At 46.7% G+C, this 16,169-nt stretch overlaps 1 protein-coding gene across 1 annotated transcript in view; it reads right to left on the bottom strand.

The window, feature by feature from the left end:
- Positions 1-1,114: 1,114 nt before the first annotated feature.
- Positions 1,115-16,169, bottom strand: part of LOC8026559 (transient receptor potential cation channel subfamily A member 1 homolog) — an 84,672-nt gene continuing 69,617 nt past the window's right edge. Inside the window, exon 22 of the mRNA XM_029976545.4 lies at positions 1,115-3,597. Within this exon, the coding sequence (XP_029832405.3) occupies positions 3,409-3,597 (189 nt within the window). The 3' untranslated portion in view covers positions 1,115-3,408. The remainder of the gene's footprint in view (positions 3,598-16,169) is intronic.

Here is a 16,169-nt window from a genome sequence, read left to right as displayed (position 1 = left end):
ACGTCGTCGCGGTCTCAGCGAAAAACTCCTGAAACGCTATTTCGGACCCTACAAGATCATCCGACGCCTCGGCGATCTGAACTACGAAGTTCTACCCGACGGAACGCGCCCATCTGCAAGACGTCAGCCGCGACCCGAGGTGGTGCACGTCGTCCGGCTGAAGCCGTATTACGAACGATAGAACTTTCCACTCTCGTCGACGGGTGAACTGTGAACTGTGAACCGCGACTCGCGATTCTGCTGCCTTTTTGTTTTGGATTTGTTTCTGTTTGTTGTTCTTCGTTTTGTGCTGCATCGGGACGATGCACTTTTTAAAGGGGGGGATAATGCCGCGCAGGGTCACGGACTTCTAGAACGTTCTCGTTCATTCTTGCTGCGGACATAACTATCGTTCATCCTTGTTTTTGTTGTTCTAGAAAGTGCTTGTTCATTCTCGCCCCGAGCGCGCTACGCTCGAACCTTCTCCGCCGAATCTTCGAGATAGTGACTAACTCTAGATAAGAGGCCGTCCGCGACCTTGTCGAGTCAGTTTCGCTCCAGCGTTCGACTGTGCTGCTAACGCCGACTTCGACGCCCGCGACGCTCTGTTATTATCTTTGTTCTCCCTTATTTTTTTGGCACAAGTTCGCCACATTAAACGTTTATTTCTTCCCGTTTATTTCCTTTTATTTTGGTCACCACCCGTGACAATATGTATTCCTCTTATGTGTCCCCCACAAAACTTTGCGCTGAGGCGGGCCTGGAAACCCTACAGGAAAAAAGGAGAATAAATTGTCTAAAATTTCTCTACCTTATCGTTAACGACGAGCTTGGAATAGACAAAAGATGATTACATTACATTTTTTTGCCCCAGGTCTACTAGGCATTTTCACAGCAGAACAATAAAGCCATATAGTTATAAAAATGACGGATTTAAATACTCCTTCTTTCCTCGAACAATTATTGATTGGAATAGTTTGCCACCTGATGTCGTAAATACTACTAACTTCTTAGATTTTTGTTCCAAGTTATTGCAGCAAGTGCAAACTGTGTGATATTATGTTTCATCCACTCCTGTAACAACCTCGAAAGAGGTTAACAGTATTAATAAAGAAAGAAACTCGAACAAACGATATACCTGTAATAATACCGTAGACAGTTTATTGCACTTCGTTCGATAAAACAAGTTGGAATTTCTGAACTATAGTCGCTAGAAGGGAATGAATTGAAGGGAGTTTACCTTATCACAGACATTCCATTTTTTTAAGAATCCGTCTCTCTTCGATGCAAAAATGAAAAGCGACGTCTAAGCTGCTGACCTATAGTCGACTAGAGTGTTCGTATGTTCTAGTGTAAATCACGCTGGTTGTGTATAAAACATACATATCCCTATATATATATGTTCATCGTGATTATGTATCCCAATATCTACCTATCATGCTAGCATGTTCAGTTTTTAAGACGGCGCGTCATTCAAGGCTAGCGGGCACAAACTGAGGGAGAAGAAATGGCGAGAACGCTTGGGGGCGCCAGAGCGCCGTGCTCTGGTTGGAAGGATCAGTGGGTAGATGCGAAGCTATCTGCCTTTGCTCACTGTTCAAACGCGTTCGTTCGCCCGCGTCCAGCGTTCACGTTTGGACGCGTTCGAACACCGAGTAGAGACAAACACAGCTAGCTTTGCGTTCCCACGCACTCTCATCTGCTCCTCTCCCTCAGCTTTTACCCGCATAAAGAATGATGTCTGGCGACGACAAGCGCCTGATATATGTCTTGACATAAAAATAAGGCAACGTTCTGGAATCATGTTGGCTCTTTAGTAGTATACCGCAGCTTCACATCAAGCTCTTCAGCTCGAAGCCTATAATACCCTGATGTGCAAACTGTGACCGTTCACGATACTTTTTTGTCAACACTAAAAAGGAAGCAGAGGGTGATGCAGAACACGCGTACAGTTCTGCACTCTCGCTGTTTTCAGGGAATGCAGGCAGGTTCCATTAAAGGATATACGTCGTCTTGACTCGCTAATTGTTAGTAGATTGTGCGGTTTCAATACTTACACCGAGCCGCTCGCCTACGCGTGGCAGAAAATACCCACCCTCTTTAAAAGTTGCCTGCCATCTGTAACGTTGTCGTACCTTACGTCGGAGCGTAGCCAACGCAACCTGCCGACGGGACCGATCAGGCAGCGCCAAAACCGCAACCTCATGGCGTTCTTTCTCTCCTTCCGTGTGTCATCGCCGGCTCATCCAATGGACAGAAAGGGTGCGCAGTGATCTTGGAGCTTCAGTCTGCGCGTATGTGTTTGTATGTCCTTGAGCCATTGACTAAGCTCCAACGTATACGGATGAAACGAAGTGTATGGTAGCCAACAGTGGCGTATCAACTTGTTTTTGAGTGGGTGGGGGGGGGGGGGGGGGGGGCAAACCAGATTCCCCCTCCCTGGGGGGGTTGTCATTGGTATCCCTTGGGCGCCGCCGGCCAGTGTTTGCGCGGCCCAGCGGCGGCTGTTTCAGGGGGGGGGGGGGGGGGGGGGGCGGCAAAACACATGTTTTGCCCCCCCCCCCTCCCCCACTCTGAGAACGGGGGGGGGGGGGAAGAGGGGGGCGAGCGCCCCCCTTGCCCACCCGGTTGGTACGCCCATGGTAGCCAACGTTACTCGATCACGATCAACTCGGTTGGCAAACTCCCTCGGAGAGCGTGATCCCTCCTCGTACCCCTCAGCCGGGCTAACACTGCTCGAAGCGCCAACCTTCTTGCTCGCCGCGGCGTGTCTTGCAACAGCAGTTCAAAACACGGCCGCAGCGGGCAAGAAGGATGACGCTTCAAACAGCATTTCCGAATCTGTGGTTATCAGCGGAAACTGACGTGTGTCAGCGCGTGTCTTAGAAGGGATCACGCTCTCCGTGGGAGTTTGCCAACTGAGTTGATCGAGTAACGTTGTATAGTAGCTTCTGAGAGTCCATCGCTTTGTGAGCACATATCCCGAGCATACATCGTAAACGAGCGCTGCGTATACTATCGGTGTGTACCAAGGTCCAATGGTAAGCTTTGTTCTGGAAGCGACGCTGAAATTGTGGCGTCCGTCGAGTCGATGCTGCCTCAAGTGGTACCCTAAAGCCGCAGTCGGACGTCTTGTACACCGTACAAACTACACTCTGTTTGCTGCAGACGCCATGACAGAAGGTTCTGCGGGCCCGTCTGTAGCTTGTTCAAAGCGCGTTTGCTTCGTACATTTGTAGGCTTCAAGATGTCTGCAGAGAGTTTTCGTACGTCTAATGTGACTAGGACCACTATACGAGTAACAAACACGCCTAGCACGGTGCCTCTATACAGTCTTTTGTATGACGTGTTAGCGGTGAGACCGCGGTGTAGAATGTCTATTACACCCGGCAGCTCAGTCGGACAGCGGATGTACAGAGAGTCCGGGCGTCAGACGTCGTCGGGGGACGTGGACCCCGTCGAGCCGCGTTCGCTACCGCCCCGGGCGCGTTGCCCGAGCGCGTTGAGCGCCTTCTCGAGCCGATGTCCCTGCTGGGCCAGGATGTCCATCCGCTCTTCGAGGTGCCGCAGCAGGCGCTCCATCCCCTCCTGGTGCTCGTAAACCTTCTCCACCGTGTACTGCGAACATCGAAGGGCGAAACGAACCTTGAGAGGCTCATTTTGCACTTTCATCCTGTTAGCGTGACTATATATAGTCGGTACCCCGAGGCGGGCGACGCCCACCAGCGCAAAAGTCGTAAAAGAAAGGAACAAACCACTTCATCCGAGAGATACTTTTCAAAAGCGTACGCCATCTACTGCACCAACTGTCCGAGTCCATCGCTGTTTGAGGACATACAGTATTATATAATACGATGTATACGTTGGCACCGAAGGGGCATCAGCGTTCGGCCTATGCGGAGCGCAAGTTCGTCTGCTTCTTGAGCAGGGCTTGCGGTGACGTCAGGACGACGCCGAGCTCCGATTGGCTGCGATTGGAAGGACAGTGGGTAGACCTTGAGGCGGCTAGCATTGAGATCTGTCCACCATACCTCCATCCCAGCCAATCAGAGCTCAGCGTTCTGACGTCACCGACCCCTGCGCAAGGAGCAGACGAACTTGCGCTCCGCATAGGTTCGGCTTGGCACGCATCGAAAGCGAGTACTACGTCAGTGTTCGGCAAGGATTCGGATCCAATCGCACGCTCCGTGCCCGAGAAATGGCGACAGCTAATGTTGCTCGATTTGCTTTCGAAACGAGTCTACACTCCGTGACAACTTTTCTTGGCAATGCAGTGAAAGGTACGGGCACGCGTCCCCTCTTCTCTTTCGGGCTCCGATTAAAGCTGCGCGCGCCCTGTCCTCCTCTCCTCTGAAATGCCAACAGAAGTCCCCGAGAATAGTGTGCAGCGAAAACTGGCACGAGTAGGCAGCAGACACGAGGTTGGAGTTCCGCATACTAAGAGCGGGGAGTCTTGGGCTTCGAGTCAAGAGTCGGTCTGGTGAAAATGAAACTAGTCGGTCTTACCTAAGAGTGTCTAAAGAAAAAGCGTTGTCAAGGCTGACGCGAACGAGCTTTCTTGACAGTGCATTTTATTGTGACTGTCCTATATGAAACCGATTCCCCCAGTTTCGACCCGGCTAGCTCCAAATATATAAAAAAAAATTATTCTGCATAAAAAAAAATTAAAAAAATGAAACCTACGTTGACGTGTACGTACAATCCGTTATCACTGTTACGACGGTGGTTTTTTCGATCCTCAAATTTTCCAGTAAGCGGTCATAAAAAAATAAAAAAAAAACAGAATAAAACATAGCTTTCCAAGGTCGTTTATAGGGCGCATGCTCCTTTGACGTAAGGGGGTCACTACCAGTTCGGCCGGCCCTCGCGAAAGGGCCAAGTGTGGATTAGGGCCGAGCGAGCCGGAACTGCCGAGCGCGGGGGCTAGGCCGACGACTGCGAAAGGGCCGGGAGGGGTGTCGAGGCCGAAAGAGGGGGGAAGGCAAGGCTAAGGGAGGCGAAAGGGCCGAGAACGGGTGTGGGGATTAGAGCGATCAGCACACGCGCGGCTACTCCGGCGTCGCGGGAATTCGTTGAAAAGAAGACCGATAGATGGCGCGCCCTGTTTTCGCTCCTTTTTGTTTGGAGACCTGTTTGGTCTGACAAGTTTATTCTAGAAACCTGGTATTTTTTTCTCTTCTTTTTTTAACGCACAGTTTATTAGCAAACCTTTCACAAGGAAAAATATGAGAGAAACCAACCCGTCCTGAGTTTCGAAACCCAGGACGGGTTGGTTTCCTTAATATTTTTAATTGAAAATCCACTCGGCTACGTAGGCCAAAGTAGCAGACCCCTTATCCGCTAGGCCTTGCACGCATAAGGGATTTTGCGACAACTTTTAAGAATATAAATAGAAAAAACGAGAACGCACATCTCCTGTTTTTATTTTTTTTTTTTCCTTTCTTTCTATCACCAATTTTAGCCATCTCAAATATACTTGCCGCAGCTAAAGGACAGCAAGATGTTTACTTTCAGTCCTGATTAAAACCTGTTGAGTCCCGCTACGACACCGGAATCAAAATTTTGTAATCGGTGCGAGAACAGTAGCCGTGGTTCCAGCTGGCCCGATACGCGCCCAGGCATAACTACTCCATGGCCGATCGCACCGCTGAAGTACCGTATCGAAGGTGCAAAAACGGTCTGCTAAACTTGAGGGATCACGGATCGCAAAGCATGCTTGGAGGTAACTACACACTAGAGTCACAGCTCTATATAATGGCTGTAGAAGTCATCTGCGTCGCAGACGAAATCTGCGTGAGGAAGACCGATGATTCCGTCCAGCGAGAACGCGCTTGAGAGCAGACGACAAAACACATCACTTCCGCAAATAAAAAAAAAAACAAAAAAACATAGTGCCTTATCTCTTAGACGATTACTGCGCCCCAACTTCCAAGCCGCACACCATTGCTTGACCAAACAAGCCCGCAACTGTCAAACATTGTCTCCAATGTTGGCCTAATGTTGATTTTCTCAAAACCGCTACCCGATCCAACGTTGAACCATTAACTAATGCCAATGTAGGACCACGATTCAACCAATGTTTAGGGTAATATTGGACCATCATTTATGCCATCGTTGAACCGCCTTTTAACCAGAATTTAAGCCCAACATTGGGCCGCAATTTCACCAACACCTAAGCCATCATTCGACCACTATTGATTGTGAATCCTATACAACAAAAATTGGCATCAAAGTTTAATCACTGGCTTATCCAATATTAGCTCCCAACCTTATGCCCTGGCTACTTAAAGTTTGACATCCGATTTCAAGCGCGGGTTGTACTATTTTCGGCAGCCATTTTAGCGGACATGCAGCTTTCTTGTCAGATGTATTTATAGTGATCAGTTGAACACTACATATATCTGAAAAGAAAGCTGCAGTAAACAAGCCACATTCACTGTGGAATTTTTTTTTATCGCATCCAGGTGAATATAGAAGCATGCAATTCAAAGTGTATTGTCAATACATTTTATTAAGTATTACAATTAAAGACAAATTAAAGAAAAAAGGAGTGCCAGGATTCACCCCTGCAAGCTGTGAACCGGGCAAGAACGTGATGGGATCCCACGCAAAGTTCTGGGCACACAGTTCTAAAAGAAACAGAAGCGAGGGCCTCAATCCAAATGCCAGTTCCCACTAGGCCACCTCATACCACTGTAATTTTAAATACTCGTTTACCTTTCATTTTCAGTCACTGTCAGTTCTCTCCTACCCTTGTAAATTATGAATATCGAAATAAAATATAGCTTTATTATTCGTCGCCCTTTAATCGACTGTTCGATTAATCGATTCAGTTGCTCTCTAACATAAAATCTCAAAAAGGCCTTACGACTCTTTTAATGTTTACATTTCTATAATGAAAACTTTCGTTTCCAGCGAATATTTTTCGTTATTTTGTATACAATAAACTTGAGTATTCTAGGAGATAGCAGTACTGCCTTATATAACAAATAGATGAGCAAGTAAGACACCTGGGCCGGCCTGCTGCAATCAGCACCCCAGCCGACAATGGGTGAAAAAAAGCACTGCAAAGGGTGGGGCGCGCGCCTCTTGAGACGAGGTATGAGTCCCGCTCAGCTTTTGCGCTGGCTTTGACAGTGTTTTCCCTAGTCTCAGCTGAGACGCTGTTTCCAGCAACCCGGCATAGGCGTTAACTGTTGTTTTGTTCGCCCGACTTGTCCTAACTCAGAGCTCAACCGATCTAGTATTAAATATTGATAGTGATTGAAGAAATTAATCAAATAGTAGAAAGGTTAATCCAAAAATTGTTTAGCCCTATTCTTGCAACATCATAGGGTTCCTCAACCCTTCATCTAGCCTTAAGACCTCCTAATTACAATCTCACCATTTAAGTTAACACCTATATCTCTACATTGATTTGGAAAAAAAAACTTCTTTACATTTACGGCATTTGCGGCACAGAAATGTGTAGTTACAAATGTACAAGTGTTTCCTTCATATTATTTACAAGTTATAAACCAAATCGCTGGCCTTTTTCAAGCTCACCAGTGTCAAATGTGCTACGAAATTAACAGTTCAATAAATAGCCTGTTATACGAGAGGAACATTCCAGCTGAACAGAACATAACGCTTGAATCAATCAAGCATTTCACATAAATCACGCACGTAAAAAAAATCTTGACGAGTAAAGAAAATTACAGGCAAATACACTCAAATAGCGCGTTGATATAAATTAAACTCCACTTCCAGCCAACAAACCGAATATGGGCAGATAAGGGTTAACCAACGCTTCTGTGGTATTCAGCTTTAGACATACATCTTGCGACACGAAGACACCCATATCTCAACAGGAAATTAAAATAAAAATGACTTCGAACATATAAAATAACCAATCAGTTTGTCCCTAACAATCTATTTGAATAAAAAGAAAAAGACACTTACAATTAGCGCTGTACAAGGCCTGTCGGGCCGATCTCTGTGGGTTACAGGCTGGACTCGTCGGAGATTCCTGTCACAGAGTTCGACGCAGTCCAAACTCATCGGATCATGACAAAGCGTACATTGTGTAGCAAGAACACATGTCCCCGATGGTCAAGAGGTCCTCTCTCTGTTACTCACATGAAAGGAAGGGCGGTCCATCGCGTCTTCGGTCCGTCGAGGCTAGTAGTGACATGTATGCACACAACAAAGGAAGGTCACAGGTGTGTAGGGGCTGCCGAGAGCAGGGGGGGGAAGGTGCCGCCGCTTCCAATGCACCCTCCTCAGAATTTACGGCGCTCCGTGGGGGCCGCCATGTTAAAACTTGATACGAGTGTTGCTGCATCTGTAGGTCATCTTTAAGTTAGAGCTGACGGAGAAAATCTGGCCACGGCGCAGCGCCGATGTACGCTGGAAGCTAGAGCCGGTTTGCTTTCGTTGTTTTTGTTTGGTCGGAGAAAATCTAGCAACAACGCACGTTCAACAAGGCGGCGGCGGCGGCAGTATTGTTTTGGTTTGACGCGGTTTGCGAGCACATGTAGCGAAGACGTGACCGGAGAAGTGCCCCTGTGATGGTCCCGGAAGACGGAGAGTATCATTCGTAATCGTCGTGTGTGCTTAGAAAGCGAAGGGAGTCACAGGGTCCACGAGTGCGCAACCACAAGTCAAGGTTCACGACAGCGCTCCGTTGACTTCGGCGATCTCGTTCTGTTTTGTGCATAGAGATAGGTGTGGTGCAACACGGCGATAAGTCAAAGAGTTGAAACGTTCGTGGTGTGTGGTGCGGTGCTTGGAGGTAAAAGCCCATACTAACGCGAAGCGCAAATTGGTTATTGTGGGGTTGAAATTCAACGGGTTCAGCCCCGTCGTCGTCAGCTGATCCGGTCCAGCTGGTCCGGGAGGAAACAGCGAGCGCTTTTAAAAGTAAATCTTTCTTCGTTCCGTTTCAAAATGTGGGAGATTCTCGACGCATACCGTGAGTAAAAAGCTGCGGGCGTTTTCAACACAATTGCGTCGTTTTAATTGAACAGTGGACTCCGGATTATTGTTCTAGACCTGCTGTTTTTATGCTTCGTGTTGTTGGCGTTTGCACAGCGACGCACACCGCCCGAGTAGATGATTCGGTCCTGCAATCGACCGGTCATACAGAATTTCAGGGAAACTTAAGTCACTACCGATATTTTCTCGTAAATCTCGTGTGAGTTTGTTGCGCTTATCATGCGGTGTGAGGCCACGTTTCCTACCTGCCTACGGATGCATGAACTGAGACCATCTTTTACGTAGTAAACATAGCGTTTTTTCTTCATTTTGGAAAGAGGTGTTGGTGAATTTGTTATGCTACAATCACTTGAGAGTTCAGAAATTGGGGAGAGCGAGCATGCTTTCCCAACTTTGTCTATTTTCTCTCTGGCATTGCCCCTAGTTTCAAGTTGCAGTTTCAGTAGACATACCTATACTAGCAGGTACAAACTGCTCTAAAGCAGGTAAAAGACTGGTAAGTCAGGGCGGTGCGGACTCCGTGTTTTGCGCTTTTCGCAAGGTGACTGGGTAAATGCTTTTGCGATGTATGCGGAATACGCAAACGATTTTGTTATGCCCGTCGGTTTCGTCTCTCCAGCAAAACGAATAAGATGATCTGCAAAGGCGCAATCACATGCCAAGATTTACGATAACAGTGCATTTGATTCGGTGGTCCGTATATACTCCGTTTCACCTTATGTTGTACCGCAGAGAAGGCTAGAAGCGCGAGCTCATAGCGTTGGGAGCTGCTCTTAACGCACGGGAGCTTGTGCCGCCGAGATGTGCCCTAGAGCAAGGAGCCCGAGCTTGTAGTACCTTTAACTGCGGTACATCATAAGGTGAAACAGAGTATAGTTGTATTTTACCCTGCTCTCTGCAACACCGTGTCATGACGAAGAGCTGGAACGTTCACGGTTTGTGATGGACTACCGGTGCTACCGGTTGACCTAAAGGCAAATCCAGAACTCATTTTTTTCTTTTGTGTGTGTGTGTGTGGGGCGGGGGGGAGGAGGGGAGGGAAAATCTAAAGCAAGATAAACAGGACTCCGGTTGCGGCTTTTGTTTGAACCGCCGCAGAACCACCTTGCGCCGACGGACCCTATAGATGTGCGCCGCTGCGCCGACTTTTGGTTCTAAGCCGTGCTTTGAAACCGCCACCGCGGACTTCAGTCTCGGTTGAAGTGACGGGTCACTACCAGTTCGGCCGGCCCTCGCGGAAGGGCCAAACGTGGATTAGGGCCGAGCGAGCCGGAACTGCCGAGTGCGGGGGCTAGGCCGGCGACTGCGAAAGGGCCGGGAGGGGTGTCAAGGCCGAAAGAGGGGGGAAGGCCGGGCACGGCGGCAAGGCTAAGGGAGGCGAAATGGCCGAGAACGGGTGTGGGGATTAGAGCGATCAGCACACGCGTGGCTACTCCGGCGTCGCGGGAATTGGTTGAAAAGAAGACCGATAGATGGCGCGCCCTGTTTTCGCTCCTTTCTGTTTGAAGATCTGTTTGGTTTGACGAGTCTGGCGTGGAGCACGGTGGGGACCTGTTTGGTCGGAGAAGTTTAGTTTGGAAACTTGTTTTTTTTTTCTTTTATATTTTTAACGCACAGTTTATTAGCAAAACTATCATAAGGAAAAATATGAGGGAAACCAACCCGTCCTGGGTTTCGAAACCCAGGACGGGTTGGTTTCCTTTATATTTTAATTAAAAATCCACTCGCTAGGTAGGCCAAAGTAGCAGCCCTCTTATCCGCTAGGCCATGGACGCATGAGGTATTTTGCGTCACCTTTTTAGGAATATAAATAGAAAAAACGAGAATGCACATCTCGTGTTTTTTTTTTTCTTCATTTCTCTCTATCACGAATTTTAGCAATCTCAAATATACTTGCCGCAGCCAAAGGACAGCAAGATGTTTACTTTCAGTCATGATTAAAACTGTTGAGTCCCGCTACGACACCGGAATAAAAATTTTGTAATCGGTGCGAGAACAGTAGCCGTGGTTCTAGCCGGCCCGTTACGCGCCCAGGCATAACTACTCCATGGCCGATCGCACCGCTGAAGTATCGTATCGAAGGTGCAAAAACGGTCTGCTAAAACTGAGGGATCACGGATGGCAAAGCATGCTTGGAAGTCACTGCACGCTTGAGTCACAGCTCTATATAATGACTGTAGAAGTCACCTGCGTCGCAGACGGAATCTGCGCGAGGAAGACCGATGATTCAGTCCAGCGAGAACGCGCTTGAGAGCGGACGACAAAACACATATCACTTCCAGAAAAAAAACAAAAAAACATAGTGCGTTATCTTTTAGACGATTACTGCGCCCCAACTTCCAAGCAGCACAGCATTGTTTGACCAAATAGGCCCGCAAATGGCAAACATTGGCTCCAATGTTGGCCTAATGTTGATTTTCTCGAAACCGCTACCCGATCCAACGTTAGACCATTAAGTAATGCCAATGTAGGACCACGATTCAACCAATATTTAGGCTAATATTGAACCATCATTTATGCCATCGTTGGACCGCCTTTTAGCCAAAATGTAAGCCCAACGTTGGGCTATAATTTCACCAACACCTAAGCCATCATTGGACAACTACTGATTGTGAATCCTACAACCAATATTGGCATCAAACCTTAATCACTGGCTTATCCAATATTAGCTCTTAACCTTATGCCCTGGCTATTTAAATTTTGGCATTCGATTTCAAGCGCGGGTTGTACTATTTTCGGCAGCCATTTTAGCGGACATACAGCTTTCTTTTCAGATGTATTTATAGTGGTCAGTTGAACACTACATATACATCTGAAAAGAAAGCTGCAGTAAACAAGCCACATTCACTGTGGAATTTTTTTTATCACATCCAGGTAAATATAGAAGCATGCAATTCAAAGTGTACCGTCAATACATTTTATTAAGTATTACGATTAAAGAAAAATTAAAGCAAAAATGAGTGCCAGGATTCACCCCTGCAAGCTGTGAACCGGGCAAGAACGTGATGGCCGGGATCCCACGCAGAGTTCTGGGCTCACAGTTCTGAAAGAAACAGAATCGGGGGCCTCGATTCAGGTGCCAGTTCCCGCTAGGCCACCTCATACCACTGTAATTTTAAATATTCATTTACCTTTCATCTTCAGTCGCTGTCAGTTCTCTCTTACCTTTGTCAATTATGAATATCCAAATAAAATATAGCTTTATTAATCGTCGCCCTTTAATCAACTGTTCGATTGATCGATTCAGTTGCTCTCTAACATAAAATCTCAGGAAGGCCTACCGACTTTTTTAATGTTTACTTTTCTATAATGAAAACTTTCTTTTCCAGCGAATATTTTTCGTTATTTTGTATACAATAAACTTGAGTATTTTAGGAGATAGCAGTACTGCCTTATATAACAAATAGATGAGCAAGTAAGACACCTGGGCCGACTTGCTGGAATCAGCGTACCAGCCGACAATAGGTGAAAAAAAGCACTGCAAAGGGTGGGGCGCGCGAGCGTCTTGAGAAGAGGTGTGAGTCGCGCTCAGCTTCTGCGCTGGCTTTGGCAGTGCTTTCCCTAGTCTCAGCTGAGACGCTGTTTCCAGCAAGCCGGCATAGGCGTTAACTGTTGTTTTGTTAGCCCGACTTGTCACTCAGAGCTCAATCGATCTAGTATTAAATACTGATAGTGATTAAAGAAATTAATAAAATAGTAGAAAGGTTAATCCATAAATTGCTTAGCCCTATTCTTGCAATAGTTCAATAAATAGTCTGTTATACGAGAGGAACATTACAGTTGAACAGAACATAACGCTTGAATCAATCAAGAATTTCAAATAAATCACGCACGTAAAAAAAGCTTGACGAGTAAAGAAAATTACTGGCACTCCACTTCCAGCCAACAAACCAAATTTGGGGAAATAAGGGTTAACCAACGCTTCTGTGGTATTCAGCTTTAGATATACTGGGAGGCAAACATCTTGCGACACGAAAACACCCATATTTTAACAGGAAAAATAAAATAAAAATGACTTCGAACATAAAAGAATAACCAATCAGAACGTCTCTAACAGTCTATTAGAATAAAAAAAAAAATACTTACAATTAGGGCTGTATAAGGCCTGTCGGGCCGATCTCTGTGGGTTACAGGCTGGACTCGTCGAATATTCCTGTCACAGAGTTCGACGCAGTCCAAACTCATCGGATCATGACAAAGCGTACATCGCGTAGCAAGAACACATGTCCCCGATGGTCAAGAGGTCCTCTCTTTGTCACTCACATGGAAGGAAGGGCGGTTCGTTGCGTCTTCGGTCCGTCGAAGGTAGTAGTGACATGTATGCACGCTACAAAGGAAGGTCACAGGTGTTTAGGGGCTGCCGAGAGTATATCCATGGTTTGGACTAGAGCCACTAAATGAGCTGCGTCTAGAGTTTCGGCACTCCGTTCGCTGACAAGGAAGCTGATGTAATACAGCTTTGCTTTGTCGCGAACTGTTTAAACATTTGTGGAGGACAAAAAAGTGTTTTCTGTGATTTCAGATAAAGCTTCACATAACTGCCAACCATGATTTTAAGCCACAATACGGCCAATGGGGTGGTTATCATTTGAGCCCGTTCTCGTTTCGACGTTCTCACTTGGCCCTTCTCAAAACAACCATTCTCAAAAAGATCTTCTCGCTTTGACCCGTCGTATTTGGCCCTTTCCCGTTTTGTCTTTCGCATTCCAACCCTCCTCATTAGGGCCCGTTCTCGTTTCGCCCTTCTCACCTAGCCCTTTTCAAAACAGCCATTCTCAAAAATATCTCGGTTTGACCCCGTCGCACTTGACTCTTTCTATACCAAAATCGTTTTTTTTAGGGTAACATTGATATACTTTGCGTGTGTGTGCGTGTGTGTGTGCCACACTGCAGGCATACTCTCGCTGCTAAGGATTTTAGCAGTGCGTTGAGGTCGTCCTAAAAGGCTACTAGCTGACAATAAAACAGACCAACTATTTATCGCAGTCAGATCATATTCCGAAATGTCACGTTGTTCGAGGTCTCTCAACTTGGGACAATGCCACCACTTCTATAATGCAGTGGTTCTCAAAAGGGGGTCTGCGAAGTCATCCTAGGGGACCGCGAAGCCCTGTCTCATCAGTCACGCACGGCAATATTAGTTGTCTTTCTTCACATTGAAAAGAAACGTTTCAAATTTCGGGAGAGTACTCTCGTGTGTATGTCAATGAGATAAGTCTAGCTACTTTACATTAGCAGTTAGTTATATCTATTTATTAAATCATTACCATGATAACTTATACCTTTCTATTCCCCGCACCCCAAACGGGGTCCTCCATTATCTCCGCCTTTCTACAAGGCGTCTGCGAAACATCAATGGTTGAGAACCACTGCTATTATGTATGCTATTTCTGTTCAAACAAAGTTTCCGAATTAAATGTTCATCGCTTTTTTTTCTTGGTTGCTTAGATGAAGGGAAGCAGGCGTCAATGTACGATTCTCAGTGCGTACCTCTACACATAACATATATCTGATGGTATGTTGGGAACCCAACGAAGGTAAGGCTCACAAGGCCGCGAAGGCATAACAACGTTAGAAGCATGCCGAACTAGTGTCATTCGGTCGTAGCGCGAACGGGCGAAATGAGAATGGGGTCCAGTTGCGAAAAACACGATTCGGATCTTATGAGAAGGTTAATGAGAAGGGGTCGAAATGTGCACGGTTCAAATGCGAATGGGACGTTTTGAGATCCCGTTACTCTGAAGCATAGCTTATTTAGTGGCACAAGTTTTGACAATCCGCATGTTCAAGATCGCACTTGGCATTAAGACGGAATGCGCTGCTGGTGATCGGAGCTCTAAAATAAAGCACTGCACGGGCCGGAATTTCTAGGCCCGGCCCGACCCGGCCCGGTAGAGACACGGCCCGGGCCCGGCCCGAGCCCGACAGAATTTTAAATTTCTAGGCCCGGCCCGACCCGGCCCGAAAGAGACACGGCCCGGGCCCGGCCCGAGCCCGACAGAATTGTTAATTTCAAGGCCCCGCCCGACCCGGCCCGATGGCTGTAGCCCGAAGCAACCCATTTCCGTTTGAACCCGTCTTGTTTCGACCCACTCCCGAAACGAGCTCCCCATTTGAACCCGTCCTGTTTCGACCCATTCTTTAAACACCCTTCCCATATGAACCCGTCACGTTTCGACCAGTTCCCTAAACGCCCTTCTCGTTTGAATTTGTCCTGTTTCGACCCATTCCCTAAACGCCCTTCTTATTTGAACCAGTTTCCGAAACACCCTTTGCGTTTGACCGTGTCCCGTGTCAACCTACTTTTATAAGGCCCTGCACATCGCAACCTCTTCGCAAAAAGTCTCCATCGTTCTAAGCCTGGTATGCGCACCTTTTCTGTTTAAGAATGCGTTCTGAAGTAGCTTTACATGTCAACGCGTTCTTAAAATATACAACCCTTTCAGGCAAGCTTAAGTTTAATATATTCCTAGTTAACCCCTTAAAACGTTTGTTTCAAGATGGTTCCCCATACGTGCAAGCGCGGAACGGACTTTGTACACTGCGCGACACTGATACCGCGAACAGGACGTTGGCTCTTTTTTCGAATTTTACTTCGAAATGGTTTTAGTAGGCACCAAAGTATACCGCTTAGGTCTGTGGCCCAGATGAGCACTTCTAAAGACACTAATATTTTTGAAAACAGCGTTTTGATTCTATGAGATAAGCATAAAAACACGACGATCGCTTGTTCGCGCTAATATAGTGTCGCGCTCTGCAATAAGGGAGTCTTAGAATAACGTACTCAAGCACTTTGGGCAAGCTAAAATTAGCATCGCCATAGGTTTTACATCGCAACGCTATTTTTACGGTACCCAAAGCGCTTGCGTACGTTAAATCTTCCTAATAGTGAACTAGATATTTTTGAGAGCGATGAATCAGACAGGTTGACAAGCATATGACTTGGACTTTATTTTGTTTACAACTTATAACACAACCCTTGCTCACACGGAAAAAGCTTGAAGGCTTTCTAGCTCCAAAATGTCTTTTAGTTATTATTTTTAACGACGCTGTAGTGAATTTGCACTTCGCTTTTTTGTATTCAATGAACCTAAAATATTAATGAGCAAACTTATTGCTATCAACAACAATTTTTGATTTACGGCACAAAATTGCCCAGGCACGGCTCGGGCCGGCCCGGGCCGGCGCGGCCCGAGAACTTTTTTGTTCAAGCC

Source organism: Ixodes scapularis, unplaced genomic scaffold (assembly GCF_016920785.2).
Source record: "Ixodes scapularis isolate PalLabHiFi unplaced genomic scaffold, ASM1692078v2 PGA_scaffold2__306_contigs__length_199485367, whole genome shotgun sequence".
NCBI lineage: Eukaryota > Metazoa > Arthropoda > Arachnida > Ixodida > Ixodidae > Ixodes > Ixodes scapularis.
The sequence above is the reverse complement of the archived record's forward strand: the minus strand, read 5'-3'. Positions and strand labels throughout refer to the sequence as shown.